This window comes from Dendrobates tinctorius, unplaced genomic scaffold, assembly GCF_039654945.1.
Source record: "Dendrobates tinctorius isolate UK_male_01 unplaced genomic scaffold, ASM3965494v1 ptg000039l, whole genome shotgun sequence".
NCBI lineage: Eukaryota > Metazoa > Chordata > Amphibia > Anura > Dendrobatidae > Dendrobates > Dendrobates tinctorius.
The window spans coordinates 29,537,971-29,555,699 of NW_027361707.1; the positions used below are offsets into that span (position 1 = coordinate 29,537,971).

At 47.1% G+C, this 17,729-nt stretch overlaps 1 protein-coding gene across 1 annotated transcript in view; it reads left to right on the forward strand.

Moving 5' to 3' along the window:
* The first annotated feature begins 1,582 nt into the window (after nucleotides 1-1,582).
* The window catches only part of LOC141088483 (nucleolar protein 14-like), a 47,230-nt gene continuing 31,083 nt past the window's right edge, over nucleotides 1,583-17,729 (forward strand). The window contains exons 1-9 of the mRNA XM_073574575.1: nucleotides 1,583-1,717; nucleotides 1,854-1,995; nucleotides 2,696-2,838; nucleotides 11,940-12,074; nucleotides 12,779-12,901; nucleotides 13,245-13,373; nucleotides 15,062-15,344; nucleotides 16,031-16,161; nucleotides 16,946-17,031. Of these exons, the coding sequence (XP_073430676.1) occupies nucleotides 1,631-1,717; nucleotides 1,854-1,995; nucleotides 2,696-2,838; nucleotides 11,940-12,074; nucleotides 12,779-12,901; nucleotides 13,245-13,373; nucleotides 15,062-15,344; nucleotides 16,031-16,161; nucleotides 16,946-17,031 (1,259 nt within the window). The 5' untranslated portion in view covers nucleotides 1,583-1,630. The remainder of the gene's footprint in view (nucleotides 1,718-1,853; nucleotides 1,996-2,695; nucleotides 2,839-11,939; nucleotides 12,075-12,778; nucleotides 12,902-13,244; nucleotides 13,374-15,061; nucleotides 15,345-16,030; nucleotides 16,162-16,945; nucleotides 17,032-17,729) is intronic.

Consider the following 17,729-nt stretch of genomic DNA (forward strand, 5'->3'; position numbering starts at 1 on the left):
TGCTTTTCCTTTCGTTTCTTAAACATTTTAGGGGGGGAAAAAAAAAAAAAATATCCTGCCGACTACGCCAATTTATGTCTTATCGAGTTTTCACCTTAAGAGGGGCAAGCCCCTTACGTACGTAGCGCTCACTAATATCCTAATTAGGCAAGAAGACTACTAGGTCTTTATATCGGTAAAACAATTTATAGTTTATTAATATAATAGTCCAATATATGTATTATAGGCACATGAATTATAGCAGTGCTAGTCTAACATTACACAATCATCATCATCATCTATAACATAGAGAAAGTAAGCATCAATATATATATTACCAGATATTGCAGCATCACTCCTCTATCGGGGGACTCGACTAGTGAGAAGGAGAAATATCCAGCAGCTCATCATCACAGAAGTTATGCGTCCATAAAATCTCCTGGAATGTCCCTGCTCATCAGTGAGAACCCCCTTTGTTATATGCTGTTTACGATCAGATATCAGTTCAGTCATGTGCAGTACACTTTTTGTAAGTAATACTCATATAACATGTTTACGTTTGACGCCTGCATGATTAATTCTTGGGTGCGTAATCAGCTCATGTCATACAGGCACCGTATAATTGTTTTACACCAAAACCTCCATACTCTTATCAGGTCATGTAGCGGTCAACCCTTTCAGCTATCTGCTTGGCGCCTGCGTGGTTAATTCTTGAGCTTGTAATCAGCTCATGTCACGCAGGCGGTGTATAATTGTTTTTTCACCAAAACCCCCATGCTTTTATCAGGTCATGTAGCGGTCAACCACTTCAGCCATCTTAAACTGTGCTGAATTAAATGCAAAAAGTGAACAATAAGACTCGTGATCACCTAATCTGGAATCTGGACACCTATCTTCTTCATGCACACACCATACATATCACATAGGTATCACATATTTATTCACTTAAAATAATGCACATCATGGCTAAACCCAACGGAACCCCTTATAAGTCAGTGGGGTCTGCTGGGAGTTACAGGTGTCTGCCTTGTAATGGATCTGTCAGAATGACAACAACCCCCAGTCCCCAGGCTCTGGTAGGGTATGTGGAAATGTAAGCGGGAGGCATCCAACGCTTTATGGCATAATCGGGTGCGGATCTGTATGAGCAGCTCCCCTGTTGGCAGACTTGTATTACATGGGGTAGTCGTGGCCAGTGCTGAACATGGATGTGCCACTGCTTACTCCTCTGGCTCATACTGGTTTATAGGATTTATCTGGGATGTTAATAAATTAATGCAAGGCTGCCATAAAAGAAAAAAAAACAATACTTTCATGTTCAGTTTCTTGTGGCTCCAGCACTGACATTGTTTACTGGTTGAACCATCCAGAAATATATTTTTATTTGATTGACTTCCCGGCACTAACATTAATTTTTAATTTTTTATTTAAATCCCAGGCAACTTGTTTATATTAACAAAATGGTAAGACAGAAACTTGTCAAAAATGATAGATTATGAAAAAGAGGAAATGCAGAAGCTGACCAGTCATGATTGATTCTCACTTTCTTTTTGCAGCCAAGTTCATAACATTTACATCGTGGTGTTATTTTTTTTTTTTCCAGCGTAAGGATACTCTTCTTAAAGAACATCAGCGAAGAGGAAAGACCAACATGTTCAGTGACAAACGATTTGGGGAATATGACACCAAACTGACTCCGGAGGAGAAGATGGTGAAGAGATTTGCTTTGGAGCGAAAGGTAAGGAGTTGCATAAAGTTGACGTCAGCCATCGGGTAGGGAGAATGCAATAAAACTAGTGTCCTTGATTGGTCAACTTTTCCTTGGTTGAAACATTTATTTTCTGATCAGTTTTATTTTTTTTTCTTTTTAATAGAAACATGCTACCAAGAAAACTGTGTACAATCTGAACGAGGAGGAGGAACTCACTCACTATGGCCAGTCTCTGGCAGCACTGGAAAAGATGAACGACCCTGTGGACAGTGATAGTGACACAGAGGAGCGGGGGGCATTGTCTGGTAGGATATATTTACTGCCAGTAATTCTGATTCTGCATCTTGAAATCACTGTGTTAATATTCTCATGTTTTGTTGCTGGTCAGTGGTTTACTAGTCTTTTAAGACTCCAGTCAGCCATTACTACCCATCGGGGACCCCATGATCATAACATGGAGGCAATATTTGGGTGACAGAAGAAGCCGTACACTGTTTAGGTGCTGTGTTGGCTGCTTCCCGTGGCATCTACATGATTTAACATCTGGGATTTGAGTTATCTCTGATCACAGCTGCTACAGCGGGATGTCGTCTGCACTTTTCAGCTGGCACCACCACAATTGCGTGTAATAGTATGATGATTTTTCAGGAATGACCCACTGGTCATGATGTACATTATCATTGGATGAAAGGGGGGTTACAGAGTTGCCATTTAATAATAATAAGGCACCAGTAATAGTAGGAGCTCATTGAAGGTAATTCCTGCCAATTGGTGCATTGCCATTCAGCTGATAGGACCTTGAGGTCTGAAATTTACACTTGGAAGTAAAATTCCTATATTCCTTCCAAGTGTAAAGTGACTAGACCGAGTCACAGCAGTCAGAGCTCTGCAACGGCTCTTGTTACTGACACATCCTAAATGTTTCTTCTGAGATGGTTCTTTTAACAATAGCAGTATGTAACTAGATTCTTATTTCTTTTACTTTAGTACCCCCCCCCCCCACAGCTGAATTAACGGCTGCACATTTTGGAGGCGGTGGATTGCTAAGAAAGAAAGCCACTTCTGAGCCAAAGGAGGAGGAACCTGAAAAGCCGAAAACTCGGAAAGAGCTCATTGAGGAGCTCATTGCCAAATCTAAGATTGAGAAGGTACGGGGTTGTATGGATGGGAACCGGGAAGCGTTTTAAAGGAGCTGTTGTTAAAGGGCAACTCTTGTTTATATATCATAAAGAGGGATATGGATATCAGAGCTTACAGGACCCCACTGTATGATGTCAGGGCTTACAGGACCCCCACTGTGATCCTAAACAGAGTATAATGTGCACAGTTATTCTTGTGAATGCCTGGAGCGTTCTCCCAAAACATCTGTAAAATTCAGTGCTGGCTGTATTAGTCTGAACACTGTAAATGCCTCCTAGTGGTGGTTACTGGCAAAATCTGTTATCATTTAAAGGGTTATACCAAAATGTTAACTTATCCCCCTGATTGCTGGAGGTCTGCTGAACCCTGCCTTGAATGTACCAAATACATCATGCTTGACACTTGCACCTTTCACGTGCCCTTCCTAGCAATGGCGAATAACTTTATCAGGGTTGTCCACCTCTGGACACATTTTTTTTCGGAACTTTAAGTGCATGTAATTAAGCCTAAGCCTATATATTTTTTTTTTTTTTTCTTGTTCTTTATAATAAAAAAAGGCACAGTTTGCCTTTTATAGCCGCTGTGCTGTCTATTAACTGCAGAATGAGTTAACTGAGAATGTCTGTGAGCTCGTTATTACAATCTGATGAAGAGTTTGTAACACTTAATCTCCTTTTCATTATCGCTTTATTGGGGGACACAGATAACCATGGGTGTATACTGCTGTCACTAGGAGGCGCTGACACTAGGCAAAAGGAAAAAATAGCTCCTCCCCAGCAGTATACACCCACCGACAGGCACTAGGCTACTCAGTTTAAGCTTAGTGTCTGTAGGAGGCGGACTTGGATCTGATCCCAGATCAGCAGTTTTTTCTCTTTCGGGTACCCTGTTATGTTTTATTACTATTTCTCCTTTGTTTTCCAGGTTCTTCATCCTCAGAGTAACAGGGTGTAAAGTCTCACCCTGTTTTCCCACATGTATGCGACTGAGAGAACAGTGTGGTGTCACCCACGTTGCCCACTCTCAGACCCGCAGGCAGGACCTTATCCTCTGTCACCTTCAGGGGTGTCTCAGGGTGATTTATGGTGGCCAGTTCCTTGCCTTTTCCCCTCCTCACCCCTCTCCTCGGAGAGGGCTGAGAGGAAGACTATGGACACCAGCGATGGTCTCCCCCTTCTTGTAAGGGGTTGACGCCGTCTTCTGCACCATCCGAAGTTGGTGCGGGAAGGAGGATCCCTGTTGTACAGCGATCCTCCACTATCCGAGGGCTCCTGGCAAGAGGATCCTGGACATCCTTGTGGCTGGTATGTATGCCTCCCCCCCCCATGTCCCAGGCAGAACGATCACAGACCGCCCTTTCTTCTTTCCACATGCCATCTTTCCTCTTCGCCCCTGTCATGGAGTTCCTGCGTGGACACCCCTCCCGTTTGCCCCCCCGGCCACGCCCCCTGCTCTGTGCGCGCTGCTCTCGAGCCTGTCAGAGGCGGGGACACGCCTTCCGGCTTCAATTGCTGTGCCTCTTCTGCAGGCCAGCAGCTCTTCTCACTGGCCACGCCCCCTCCGACGCTCCAGACAACCGCATTCAGCCTTTCTCTTCTCCCTGTACTTGGCCACGCCCACCATCGCATTGTGCAGCTCAGCGTGGTACGCGGCCTTCTTAACCCCCGTGCTCCTGCTGCATTCCTCCTCGTGCTCTTCCTGCGCCACACAGACCGTACTCTGCAGACATCTGAAAGGGGGACACTGGAACCATTGGTCTTCGGCTGCACCTTCTTTGGCATCGGATAGGCTCTGCCCTGCTCCCCTTTCTTGTTCCTATTGCGCCATAGCACCCCTCAGCAGTATAGCTCTGGCAGTCTTTTCTGTCCTCCCTCTAAGCCCACCGTAATTTATTATGCCTGTGCCCGCTGCAAGAGAAAGTGGTCCTCAGTTCAGCCGTCCCCCCACTGCCCATCCTACAGTCCTTCCACCATAGAAAACAAAAAGCAAAAAACACAAATATCCTGAACTAAAAGTAAAAAAAATATACTGCAAATAATGCATAAAGGTAATAATAATAATAATAAGGGTATTTAGTAAACACAATTTTGATCAAAATAATGAACAAGCCATCCAGCCACGTCACGGCAACCCTTGTGGGACAGTCCCTACTCTAGTATTTAAAACCTTTTCACTTGCCAAGTGGCGTGAATGTGAATAAGGGTCGAGCGGCTGAACCACTTGTAACAGCTTAGGCCAGACTGGATGGCTTTCCCAGCTCAGAAAGAGGGCGGTCACACCCATATATGCACTGAATGCACAATGAAATGAATAAAAAACAAATCTGAACTGAGAAAAGTAAGTTAATGTGTATGCACAATGTAAGTGCATATTAACACATGACCATTAACCAGAGAAAACAAAAAGCAAAAAACACAAATATCCTGAACTAAAAGTAAAAAAAATATACTGCAAATAATGCATAAAGGTAATAATAATAATAATAATAATAAGGGTATTTAGTAAACATAATTTTGATCAAAATAATGAACAAGCCATCCCGCCACGTCACGGCAACCCTTGTGGGACAGTCCCTACTCTAGTATTTAAAACCTTTTCACTTGCCAAGTGGCGTGAATGTGAATAAGGGTCGAGCGGCTGAACCACTTGTAACAGCTTAGGCCAGACTGGATGGCTTTCCCAGCTCAGAAAGAGGGCGGTCACACCCATATATGCACTGAATGCACAATGAAATGAATAAAAAACAAATCTGAACTGAGAAAAGTAAGTTAATGTGTATGCACAATGTAAGTGCATATTAACACATGACCATTAACCAGAGAAAACAAAAAGCAAAAAACACAAATATCCTGAACTAAAAGTAAAAAAAATTATACTGCAAATAATGCATAAAGGTAAAGGTTCTTGTTCCTATTGCGCCATAGCACCCCTCAGCAGTATAGCTCTGGCAGTCTTTTCTGTCCTCCCTCTAAGCCCACCGTAATTTATTATGCCTGTGCCCGCTGCAAGAGAAAGTGGTCCTCAGTTCAGCCGTCCCCCCACTGCCCATCCTACAGTCCTTCCACCATGTCTGCCCCACAGGAGCGCTCTAATACCCGGGATGAGAGCACACCCCTCCCTCTGGGGTGGGCTGTTGCCATGTCTGTCGGTCTCGGACCTGACAAAAGTATCCATGTCCCCTCGTTCAGACTCTGGAACGTCTTGCGAATGTATCTGCGGCCACTAGTGCTCCGAATGCCTCACGGGGTGATTCGCACGCACCTGACAACAACTTTCGCAGGGACTGATCGAGAAAAGAATCTAGAAAGAGGACTCTCTAGCTCCTCATCCCGTTCTCTGGGTCCCTCTACCATTTCCAGGTTGCCCCTTTCTCCCCATTTTCCCTCCTCGGAGGCGGCGTTTGGGTCTGAACTGGATTTCTAGTCTGGGTCCAACTCTGATTCAGACCGGACTTCCAAGGTACAAGGCATGGTTGATAGCCTTATTCTAGCTATCACTCAAACCCTTAAGCTAAAAGAGGACGAGGTTCCCACTCCAGAACACTCCGTCTCCTTCAAACGGGTAAAACGTCCTCCCCGGACCTTTCCCATTATAAAGATTTCGAATCGACCATGGCCAAGCACTGGGAGCACCCAGAAAAGCGCTTCCCCGGAAGGATACAGTTAGACATACTATATCCCTTCAGCCCAGACCTTCAGGTAAATGGGCAGAGTCTCCAAAGATGGACCCTCCGGTTTCTCGCCTAGCCTCAAAGACAGTTCTGTCCCTCCCATCTCTCAAGGACGCCACATACAGGCAGAATGAATCTTTAGCCAAATCGGCCTTTGAAGTGACCGGTGCTTCCCTCTGCCCTAGCTTCGCTTCCACCTGGGTGGCGAAGTCTATTTCTGCCTGGGCTAAGTTCCTCTGCTAGGGCATTGTAGCTGCAGCTCCTTCAGAAGAACTCGGATTTGGCGGATCAGATAGCTCACGCTGGCAAATATCTTCTGGCCGCTTCTTTGGTTGCGGCTGGCTGTTCCGCCAGAGCAAGCAGCAATATCATTGTCATATGCCGTATCCTACCTCTAAAAAATCTCACAAGCCTGGTATTTCAAGGATCCAGGCTCTTCGGGTCCAGATTGGACCAAATAATTTCGGATGCCACCGGGGGCAGAGTACTTTCCTTCCTCAGTCTAAGCCTAAACGTCCCTTTAATAGGAAAGGGCCCTAGACCTTCTGCTCCTTTTGACCTTTCTCTTCTTCCGGGACTTCCTCCCAGCAAGACCCTTCGTCCATCCCCAGGGAAAGGAGAAAACCATCCTCCAGACCAGCACCTCACTGGGACCAAAGCGACGTCCCTCAAAGACCTCTGGATCCCGCTCTCACAGGTTTTCCTCTAAATGACGGGTCACCCCCCACCTGGAAATCTTTTCAGGGTGGGAGGACGCCTTCTTCTTTTCAGGGACGCATGGTTGTCAGTAGTCAGCGACGCCTGGGTCAGGGAGATAGTCACGTCCGGTCACAAGATTGACTTTTCTTCCAGCCAAGGAAGACGCTTCTTTCTCTCGCACCCGTCAAAGAGTCCCAGTCAAGCTCCAGGGGTCCTTCAGGCGGTCTCTTCCCTTCTACACTCCGGCGTAATCGTGCCCGTTCCTCAAAATGAGCGGTTTTCAGGGTTTTACTCCAAACTAATCGTAGTCCTGAAAAAAGATGGGTCCCTCTGTCCGTCTGGACCTCAAGCGGTTGAACCACCATGTTCGGACCCGCCATCTCAGGATGGTGTCCTTACGTTCGGTGATCGCCTCCATGGAACCGGGGGAGTTTCTTTGCTCTGTCGACATTCAGGATGTTTATCTTCACATTCCTGTTTGTGTGCAGCAGCAGAGATTCCTTCAGTTCGCAATGCAGAAGGACCATTATCAGTTCACCGTTCTTCCTTTCGGCCTGGCGTCTGCCCCCAGGGTCTTCACGGCGGTCATGGCCATCCTTCCCTCCAAGGGGATTCTCATAATCCCTTACGTGGATGATCTCCTGACCAAAGGACCGTCACGCCAGGACTGTGACCACAGCCTTGAGGACACTCTGGCCCGCCTAGGCTGGATAGTCAACAAGGAGAAATCCTTCCTTCTCCCATCTAAATGCCTGGTGTTTCTGGGTATGGAGTTCAATACGGCTCAGGCCCGTGTGTTCCTTCTGAGGGACAAGTTTACGTCTCTACGTCAGGGAATTCTGTAAAGAAACCATTCCCTCTCCCTTTATGGTCTTGCATGAGGGTACTGGGGAAGATGGTTGCCGCCATGGAAGCCGTCCCTTATGCCCAGTTTCACACCCGACCTCTTCAGCAGGCTCTCTTGCCTGCTTGGGACAAGACAGCCGTCTCTCAGGACCAACCGGTTCTTCTGCCTCTCAAAGTGAGGCAATCTCTGACTTGGTGGACGCTACAGCCTCTCTCCTGCGCGGGGAGGTCCTTTCTTCCTCTCCGGAGTCAGGTCATCACCACCGATGTCAGTCTCCTCTGTTGGGGAGCAGTCTTCCTGCATCACACAGCGCAGGGGCGCTGGAACGCCCAGGAAACCCTTTTCCCCATCAATCTCCTGGAGTTCAGGGCATTCCTTCTTGCCTTTATCCGCTGGCAGTCTCTGCTCGCAGGCAAGCCGGTACGCATTCAGTCGGACAACGTCACGGCCGTGGCGTACATAAAACATCAAGGCGGGACTCGCAGCAAACAAGTCATGTCAGCGGCGACAAGGATTCTGTGGTGGGCGGAACGTCACGTCCCTACCATATCAGCAGTTCACATCCTGGGGGTGGAAAATTGGGAAGCCGATTTTCTGAGCTGTCAGGGCATCTCGTCAGGTAAATGGTCTCTCAACCCCGCCGTCTTCGACCAAATATGTCAGAGATGGGGCACCCTGGACGTCGACCTAATGGCGTCCCGGGCGAACCACAAAGTTCCTTTTGTTCGTTGCCAGGTCCTGGGACCCAAGGACCCTAGGCTGCGACACCCTGGTGATCCCGTGGTCCCAGTTTCAGCTTCCCTACCTTTTTCCGCCTCTCCCCTTGATTCCGAGAGTCATGAAAAAGATAAATATGCAAATAAAGTCCGTGGAGCCTCATTTAAGAGTCTCAAACACGAGACTAGCCAGATCTTCCTCCAGGGAAGGACCCAGCCAAGGAGTGGCTCCTTTTGGAAACCACCATTACCATCATATTAAGTGGGCCTTTAAGTCAATATCCAGCTCTTTACGAGTTTACAGATATGACAAGGGAAATACCAAGGCCAGGTATCCATCCACAGACAGCTTTTTCGGGGTGTTGCCCCTCATCAGCGTGGAGTAGGATTCTGGCTAGGTGGGAGCAATGCCTAGTAGACCAACATCACGAAACAATCACTGACCTCAGGGAGACCAGTCAAAGAAAACACTGCGGCAGCCGGCAAAGGCTCTCAATCAGTGAAATCCTAGGTGCATTGCTCCCTGGGAATGCATATTCAAATTTCCCAGGGAGCAATGCACCTAGGATTTCACTGATTGAGCGCCTTTGCCGGCTGCCGCAGTGTTTTCTTTGACTGGTCTCCCTGAGGTCAGTGATTGTTTCATGAAAAAGATAAAGGCAGAAGGGGTTCCAGTTCTTCTCATTTCTCCAGATTGGCCGAGACGGGCCTGGTACGCGGAGCTTGTGAACATGTCGAGGACGTTCCATGGAGGCTTCCAGACAGTCCATACCTTCTCTCGCAAGGCCCCCTCTTCGACCCGAGTTCCCGGTCTCTGAGTTTAACAGCATGGCCGTTGAGGCCTCAGTCCTAAAAGAAGCCGGTTTCTCTACCAGGGTCATCCAGACCATGAATAAGGCAAGGAAACCAGCATCCTCACGTATCTAGCACAGATGCTGGAAAGCCTTCTTCTGGTGGTGCAAGGATAACAGTTTGATTCCGATGTCCTTTTCCCTTCCGTCCATCGTTGGCTTTCTTTAAGCGGGCCTTGAATCACACCTGTCGCTCAGTACCCTTAAGGGTCAGGTATCCACTCTGTCAGTTCTCTTCCAGAGAGATTTGGCTTCCCTTCCTCAGGTGAAGACTTTCATTCAGGGGGTCGCCCACCTGGCGCCACCTTACCATCCTCCTATACATCCATGGGATGTCCATCTTGTTCTTGATGTTCTTCAGCGTGCTCCCTTTGAGCCCATCCAGGATATCTTGTTCTCTCTCCTGTCTTGGAAAGTGGCCTTCCTAATCGCCATTACATCAATCAGGAGGGTTTCAGAGCTAGCGGCAGTGTCGTGTTCTCCTTTCCTTATTCTTCACCAGGACAAGGTAGTCCTTCGTCCTGTTCCTTCCTTTTTGCCCAAGGTGGTTCCTGCCTTTCACATCAATGAAGACATCGTCCTTCCCTCTCTATGTCCTTCCCCTGTTCATCCACTGGAAAAGTCCCTCCACAAACTGGATTTGGTCAGAGCTATGCAGTCTACCTTTCTAGGACTGCTTCCTTTCATCAGTAAGATTCCTTACTCATCATCCCTGAGGGTCGTCGAAAGGGGCTCCAGGCCTCTAAGTCCATGATTGCCCGTTGGATTGTCTCGGCGATACTGGAGTCATACCGTGATCAAGGCAAACAGCCTCCTCCGGGAGTGAAGGCTCAGTCTGCCTGGGCTGTGGGATCTTCCTGGGCCGTTCCTCACCAGGCTTCGGCCTTGCAAATCTGCAGGGCTGCAACCTGGTCGTATTTACACACATTTGCTAGGTTCTACAAAGTTAGTACCCAAGCCTCGGCTGACACAGGCCTGGGCAGGAAAGTTCTGCAGGCGGCAGTTTCCCACCGGCCGATCTAGGTTCCTTTCTCTTTACCTATATTCTCCTTCTCCCTCCTTTGGGACTGCTTTTGGATGTCCCATGGTTATGTGACCCCCAATGAGGCGATAAAAAAAGAGGGATTTTTGGTACTTACCGTAAAATCTTTCTTGGAGTCTTCATTGGGGGACACAGCACCTTCCCTGCATGTTTGTACAGTTGTTGGCCTACGTTCCGTTATTTTGAGCTGTTACATATGTTGAGTTTCTGGTTGCTTCTCCTACTGCTTTGACAGCAACTGAGTAGCCTAGTGCCTGTCTGTGGGTGTATACTGCTGGGGAGGAGTTATTTTTTACTTTTGCGTAGTGTCAGCGCCTTCTAGTGACGACAGCATACACCCATGGTTGTGTCCCCCAATGAAGACTCCAAGAAAGAAAGAAATTTTACGGTAAGTACCAAAAATCCCTCTTTATTTTTCTGAGCTGATTTATGAACACAAACCATATCAAAGTGAAAGGTGCGGGGAAGTGCACCGCCTTTAAGAGCCATACGGTGCAATGTTTTTGATGAAACCAATTGCATAAATTATTTTATACATGTATGAATGGAATGGAGAGCGTCTTGGGACAGAGTGGCTCAGAAACACTTTGAGAAGCTTTGATTTATTTTAGTTGCCATCTTCTGGTAGTAGGGTGTGAATGAAAAAGATTCTGCTGCAAAGCGACTACCTTTGCACTCTTGTCTCTGCTCGAACTGTGCTCCTTCTTGTTTTCTTACTAAGGCTGGGATCACACTACCTGTGTGATGCGAGAAACTCGCATGAGTCTCTTGCATCAACACCCAGTGCTGCCGCCGGCACTCAGGACCGGAGCTACGGCGGCATAGAAATACATGCAACTGCAGCTCCAGTCTTGATTGCCGGCGGCAGCGCCGGGTGTTGATGCAAGAGACTCGTGCGAGTTTCTCGCATCACACAGGTAGTGTGATCCCGGCCTAATGCTGAGCTCTGTACATTTCATTGGAAGGGTTAATTCACATCTCACAGCATGATGGATCTGACCAAAAAGAGGAGACAGCAGGGACTGTGCATTTTTCTGTAGCCCGTGTGTCTGTATGGCCCTGGGCTCAAGAATAAGATGAATAAAACTACAGATCAGCAACTTCAGTATTTTCTGCACCTCCAGATGGAACATCCCCCTCCCTGAGTATCCAATCTGCTGTTCTCAGGTTTGGGGGCTCCACATAATATTGTTAGATGACTTTAGTACCATAGTTCCCTAATATTGACTGTAAGGGGGTACGAGTTTAACTCTTCTGACTTCTGTTGGATATTCACTCTTTCAGAGAGAACGGCAGAGTCAAAGAGAGAAGGCGCTGGAGCTGACCGAAAAACTCAACAGCGACTGGAAGGCGATCCAGGGATTATTATCACACAAAGTTCCGAAATCTGAGAGGAAGGTGGAGATCGAGAAGCCAAAGGTAAGACGTCAAGAGGTTCTTAATGGCATGGACATTCAGAGATAATTCTGATGAGGTCTGGGATTTATTTTCTTGTATTTTTATGCATTTTTCCTTTATCTGCTGTAAAAGCTGTTCCATCTAAGAGCCTGTGCATGGAGCAGAGCTGAGCACTTCGGTCCAGTGGTGAGACTGAATTCACATGTCTGATTTTTTTTTTTTTTTTCTCGGATAACACCTGGATCCATGATAGTCACGCATCCGAGTGTGAGAATTGTGAGACTATTCTGATCCATACAAGTAGGGTCTTTTAAAACTACGGTGCAAATCCGACACCTTCCATCTTGCTTCCTTGTCTTTCAAATCTGTTGTGTACTGATCAATTTGGATAAAATATCTTGACCTTCTCAGAGTTGTTTTAACTGGTTTAGAAGCAAAGAAATCCAATGAAACTAGGAGGACACAACGCAGCCTTATAGTTATCGATGTTGGGCTCTGCATCCCAATCCTCACCCTGGACAAAACCCCAGGGTCACTTTGACATGTGGAAGTTTTCTAAAATTGGATATACTATTTTAGATGCATTGGAGCAGTAAAAAGATGGCCGCAGCCCTTCTATCACTGGATCTCTAAGATTTAATAAATTCAGTCTCTTGGTGTCTGTCATGTATACACTATTCTTGATTATCCTGTGTTTTTTTTTTTTTTTTCTTTTCTATTTCCAGGCTGATGATTATGACGTGATGGTCCGTCAACTTGTCTTTGACATGAAAGCTAAGCCCTCCGACAAGATGAAGTCTGAAGAAGACATTGCTAAAGAAGAACAAGAGCGGCTTCAGAAACTTGAGGTAACATAATGATCCATCATTGACCTTTATTTTCAGAATCTGTAGAAGTTTTATTTATTCCCCCCTCCGTCTTGGTGGCAAACATACAATTGAGGCAGCTGCACAGGGGCCGAAGAGGTACTGGGGCCACTTCTACCTCCAGAGCAGGTGGAATTATGCTTTATAATGAGCTATTGTACTGCTCAAGGGCCCATATATTTTTCTTACTACGGGTCCCTCTCGCTCTGTGTCCGCCCCTGATCTGTACCTATTGATTAAATTTGCCATCAGTGTCTACATGGTTGGGGATTATATTGTCCTTTATTTTGACTTTTGGTTCATTTCCTTTGTGCTCCCGTTTTAGGCTGAACGTCTGCGCCGCATGCGAGGAGAGGATGACAAAGTGAAGAACAAGCCCAAACACACATCTGCAGATGATTTGATGGATGGGTTCGTGCTGGATAAGGACAATCGTCTGATGCTTTCTTACAAGGTAAGTGTGAGCTTTGAAGGCATTAGTCACAGTAATTCTAGCTTTTCTTACTTTGCTTCCACCCTGATTCAAGCATTTTGTCACTCCAGTGTCTTGCTGTAGTTTCTTGTCCTGCCATGTAAGGCTAAGTGCACACGTTGCAGAAAATTTATGCTCAAAAACCTGAATCCCTTCCCAGAAAACGCACGTATTTCTCCGCAGCAGTTTTTGCGCATTTTTTCCGCAGCGGTTTCAAACCGCATGGAAGAAGCCTAAACCGTGGAAAAATCCGCAAAATTAATGTGCATGCTGCGTTTTTTACCGCGATGCGTTTTTTTCGCGGTAAAAACCGCATCAATGTGCACAAATTGCAAAATGCATACAAATGACTGGGAAGCTTATTTTTAGCGGTTTTATAGTGAAAACCGTGGTAAAAAACGCTAAAAAAAACGCTGTGTGAACACATATCACAAAGGTTATGTCACTGTCAGGTGACCCAATAACCAAGAGTGACACTCATTTCATAAAATACATGTTTTATTAACTTTGAAGGATAATGGGCTTGGGTATTGTGCTTACCTGTGTGTGAACACAGCCTAATACTGGTGGGCACGGCCTGGCTTGTCTTTGATATTCTTGAACTGCTGGTTCTTCTTCTCCTTGATTGGAGGTTTCTCTTTGGATTTTATGGTGAAAATGCTGGTAATCGGCTGCGGAGGGAGCCAGACACTTGTGACTATCAGGATGATGCTCTTGTTGCAGGAAGTTATACTTTCATTATATGTGAAATACTTCAATACATCCAGCCCTGGAATCTACTTTATGCTTCCTTTAGATACAGCACCATAAACCTGGGGACAGATTCCCTTTAAATCCTGTCCCGCAGACCCCAAACTATTAAAGGTTGAAATGTCAAAGTTAAAGAAGTTTTCTAGTTTCTGATAACCCCTGTCCGCTGGCTGAAGTTTTTTTTTAATTGAAAAAAAGTGCTTTCTCGCCCTTCCCGATATCTGTTGAGGACGCTGCAGACAATAACAGACACAGGAAGCAGCAGGGGAGACTCGGCTCTGGACCTGGGGAAAGTGAGTAAGGCCGGGGTCACACTCGCAAGTGCAAGGCGAGAAGCTCGCTCCTCAATACCCAGCATGGCCACTGGCAGTTCCGACTGGAGCGTTCAGCTTCATAGAAAGACAAATGTAAAGTGCTGCGGAATATGTCGGCGCTATACAAATATAATTATTATTATTAAAGACATGCAGCCGCACACTCCGGTCCCAAGTGTCGTCAGCAGTGCCAGGTATGGAGTTTCGTGAGTTTCTCGCATTGCTCTCGCAAGTGTGACCCCGGCCGAATGCCCAGAATTGGCAGCCAATGGACGGGTTTTATGTTGACTATTGTGACAAATGCTTCCAAGGCTGCAGCCTCCCTCATCCTCCCAATGTAAGAATGCATTGGGTTCCCCCATGGTACTTTTAACTGTATACAAGGTTTCTCCACATGTTTGTGATGGTCAGGTCTTAGACTTCTTGCCAGCAACTGAAAAAGGTATGAAAGTGGTTGTATGAGGTTAGAAAAACATGGCTGCTTCCTACGGTCAACAGCAACATTACTTTTAGTACAGGTCAGCTGGCACCTGAGATGTGAGCAGAGCCTTTGTAGGATATTTCAAGACAACCTGTTTTCACATCTGTATTTTTCATCTTTGATAGGATGGCAAGATAAACCTTCCTGAATCAGACGATAGTGAGCTGAAGACCGGAGATGACGATGGTGGTGATGGTGCAGATGAGGGTAGCGAGGGTGAAGTTGATGAAGGAAGTGATGGTGAAGAGGAGGAGGGAAGCAATGCCTCTGACAACCTCTCAGACCTGGAATCTGGCGAAGACAGCGAGGAAGATGAAGAAGTGCAAGTTAAGATAACAAAGAAAAACAAAGAGATGAAAGTGAAACATCCCGATGAGGTCACTTCTCAGCTCCCATTCACATTTGATGGTGAGATTCTTGGAGGATATGTAGTCTGTAAGACCAATTCTAATCAAATGCTGTTGGTTCCCGATCAGGACTTTGTCCTCCTCACTCTCGGTGTCTGTGATTGTCTGCAGCTCTGATGTGTTGTCTGCAGCGCTACAGCCAATAACTGAGCTCAGCGGCTCTGCTTGAGATGATTGCATGAGCTGCTGAGCTGACTGATTGGCAACAGTGCTGTCGAATGTCAGTGCTGCAGACAGTAACTGATGCTGTGAGCGGTAGAAATGGATAACCAATCCCCATCAGCCAGTTTAAAGGATGAGGAAGCTCTTTCTTCTGTTAAGATGAATTTTGGAGGGCTAGCTGCTGGGGGTGGCAGAAGGAGCGCTGACACTGGGACGTGGGGGAACATTTGAGATCTTAAGTATGCCATTAAGCACAAATGAATGTCTAGGCGATCTCTCCCCGGGGTTGGAGAGATACTAGTGCATGCGGGGTGGTACAGCCAGTATTGGGCCCAATAATTAGCATAGGACCCGGGCCGAATACTGACTGTACAGCAATGGGCAGAAGTTTCCATCCACACTCCATGTCACATCATCCATGAACAACCCCGTTAACACGCCTTAAATCTATATGTACAAACCCTGCATCTTGATCTCTAATGCAGAGTGCATTGTAAAGTCTCCACCTTCTGCTGTTTGTTCTAGTCCCGGAGTCTTATGAAGGTTTCCTGTCTCTCCTGAGTGAGAAGTCTCCCGATCAGCAGCTTGTCATCCTGGAGAGGATACAGAAGTGCAATCATCCAAGTCTGTCTCAGGGGAACAAGGCGAAGCTAGAGGTGAGGCTAACAGCCATGGTTCAGAAAATAAAGAAGATGCATAACTTCTAATCGCCTGAACCCTCATCGCTACTGCAGACGTCCCACTGCTTTTTTTCTGCAATTGTGATGCTTGAACTACCCACACGTAACAATGCAGCAAAGCCGTGGCCTTGGCACCTACGAGTCCGCCGCCCCTAGCCACGGGTCCGCCGGGCTGCCGCCCCTAGCCACGGGTCCGCCGGGCTGCCGCCCCTAGCCACGGGTCCGCCGGGCTGCCGCCCCTAGCCACGGGTCTGCCGGGCTGCCGCCCCTAGCCACGGGTCTGCCGGGCTGCCGCCCCTAGCCACGGGTCTGCCGGGCTGCCGCCCCCTAGCCACGGGTCTGCCGGGCTGCCGCCCCTAGCCACGGGTCTGCCGGGCTGCCGCCCCTAGCCACGGGTCTGCCGGGCTGCCGCCCCTAGCCACGGGTCTGCCGGGCTGCCGCCCCTAGCCACGGGTCTGCCGGGCTGCCGCCCCTAGCCACGGGTCTGCCGGGCTGCCGCCCCTAGCCACGGGTCTGCCGGGCTGCCGCCCCTAGCCACGGGTCCGCCGGGCTGCCGCCCCTAGCCACGGGTCTGCCGGGCTGCCGCCCCTAGCCACGGATATGTAAACTGTTCAGTTCTCTCTTTGGGAAAGTGGTCTGGTAATATGTGTCTCATGAATCATGTGTCTGTGACATGCTTTAGATCTGCGCTTGGGGTGACATGTTTTTTTTTTTTTTTACATCGCAATATTAAAAGTATTTATATTACATATTTTCTCAGAAACTATTTAGTTTTCTTCTGGACTATATAACGGACCTGGCAGAGCAGAAAACCCCTGATCTTCAAACCGTTGACAAGATGATCGTGTAAGTTTTTTTCCTTTTTGCTCTAAATCTCGATGGATTTATCTGTATACTGCCCCTGATGGCATACAAGAATAGTGGAGGGGAGGCACGGATATAACACTAGACCATTATCAAGTACATGATTTAATTTTAGGGGGTATTCCCATCTCTAAGATCATAGCTCAATATGTAGTAGGTGTAATAATAAAAATATTTGCAGTTAACTCCTATTAAAAAGTATAGTTCTTCTGATTAGCTATGTCACGTGCCCCATGTGTAGGGCATTGCAGAAGCTTGGGTATCTATTGTTACGACCACTAACAAGTACTGTCAGTATATGAATGGTCTTTTCTCAGCTGATTCATATGCACAAACTACATAAAAGGACTGCTGAACCTTCATGTGTTCATAAATCGGCTGGGAGAATCTCAGAGGAAGACCATGAAGAGTTACAGACTATCAGAATGAACTCGCTGATGGATTCTCTGTTAACTCCATTCTGAAAACGGCAGTGCAGTGAAACACTGAGGCTATAGAGGGAAAATGTTTAATAAGAGCAAAGTGAATTTTAGCCGAAAATTAAGGCATTTACCATATATACTCGTGTATAAACCGAGTTTTTCAGCACATTTTTTTGTGCCGAAAACGCCCCCCTCTGCTTATGCACGAGTCAATTGTCCCAGAGGGCCGGTGGGGGTGCGGCAGAGCAACAGGAGGCA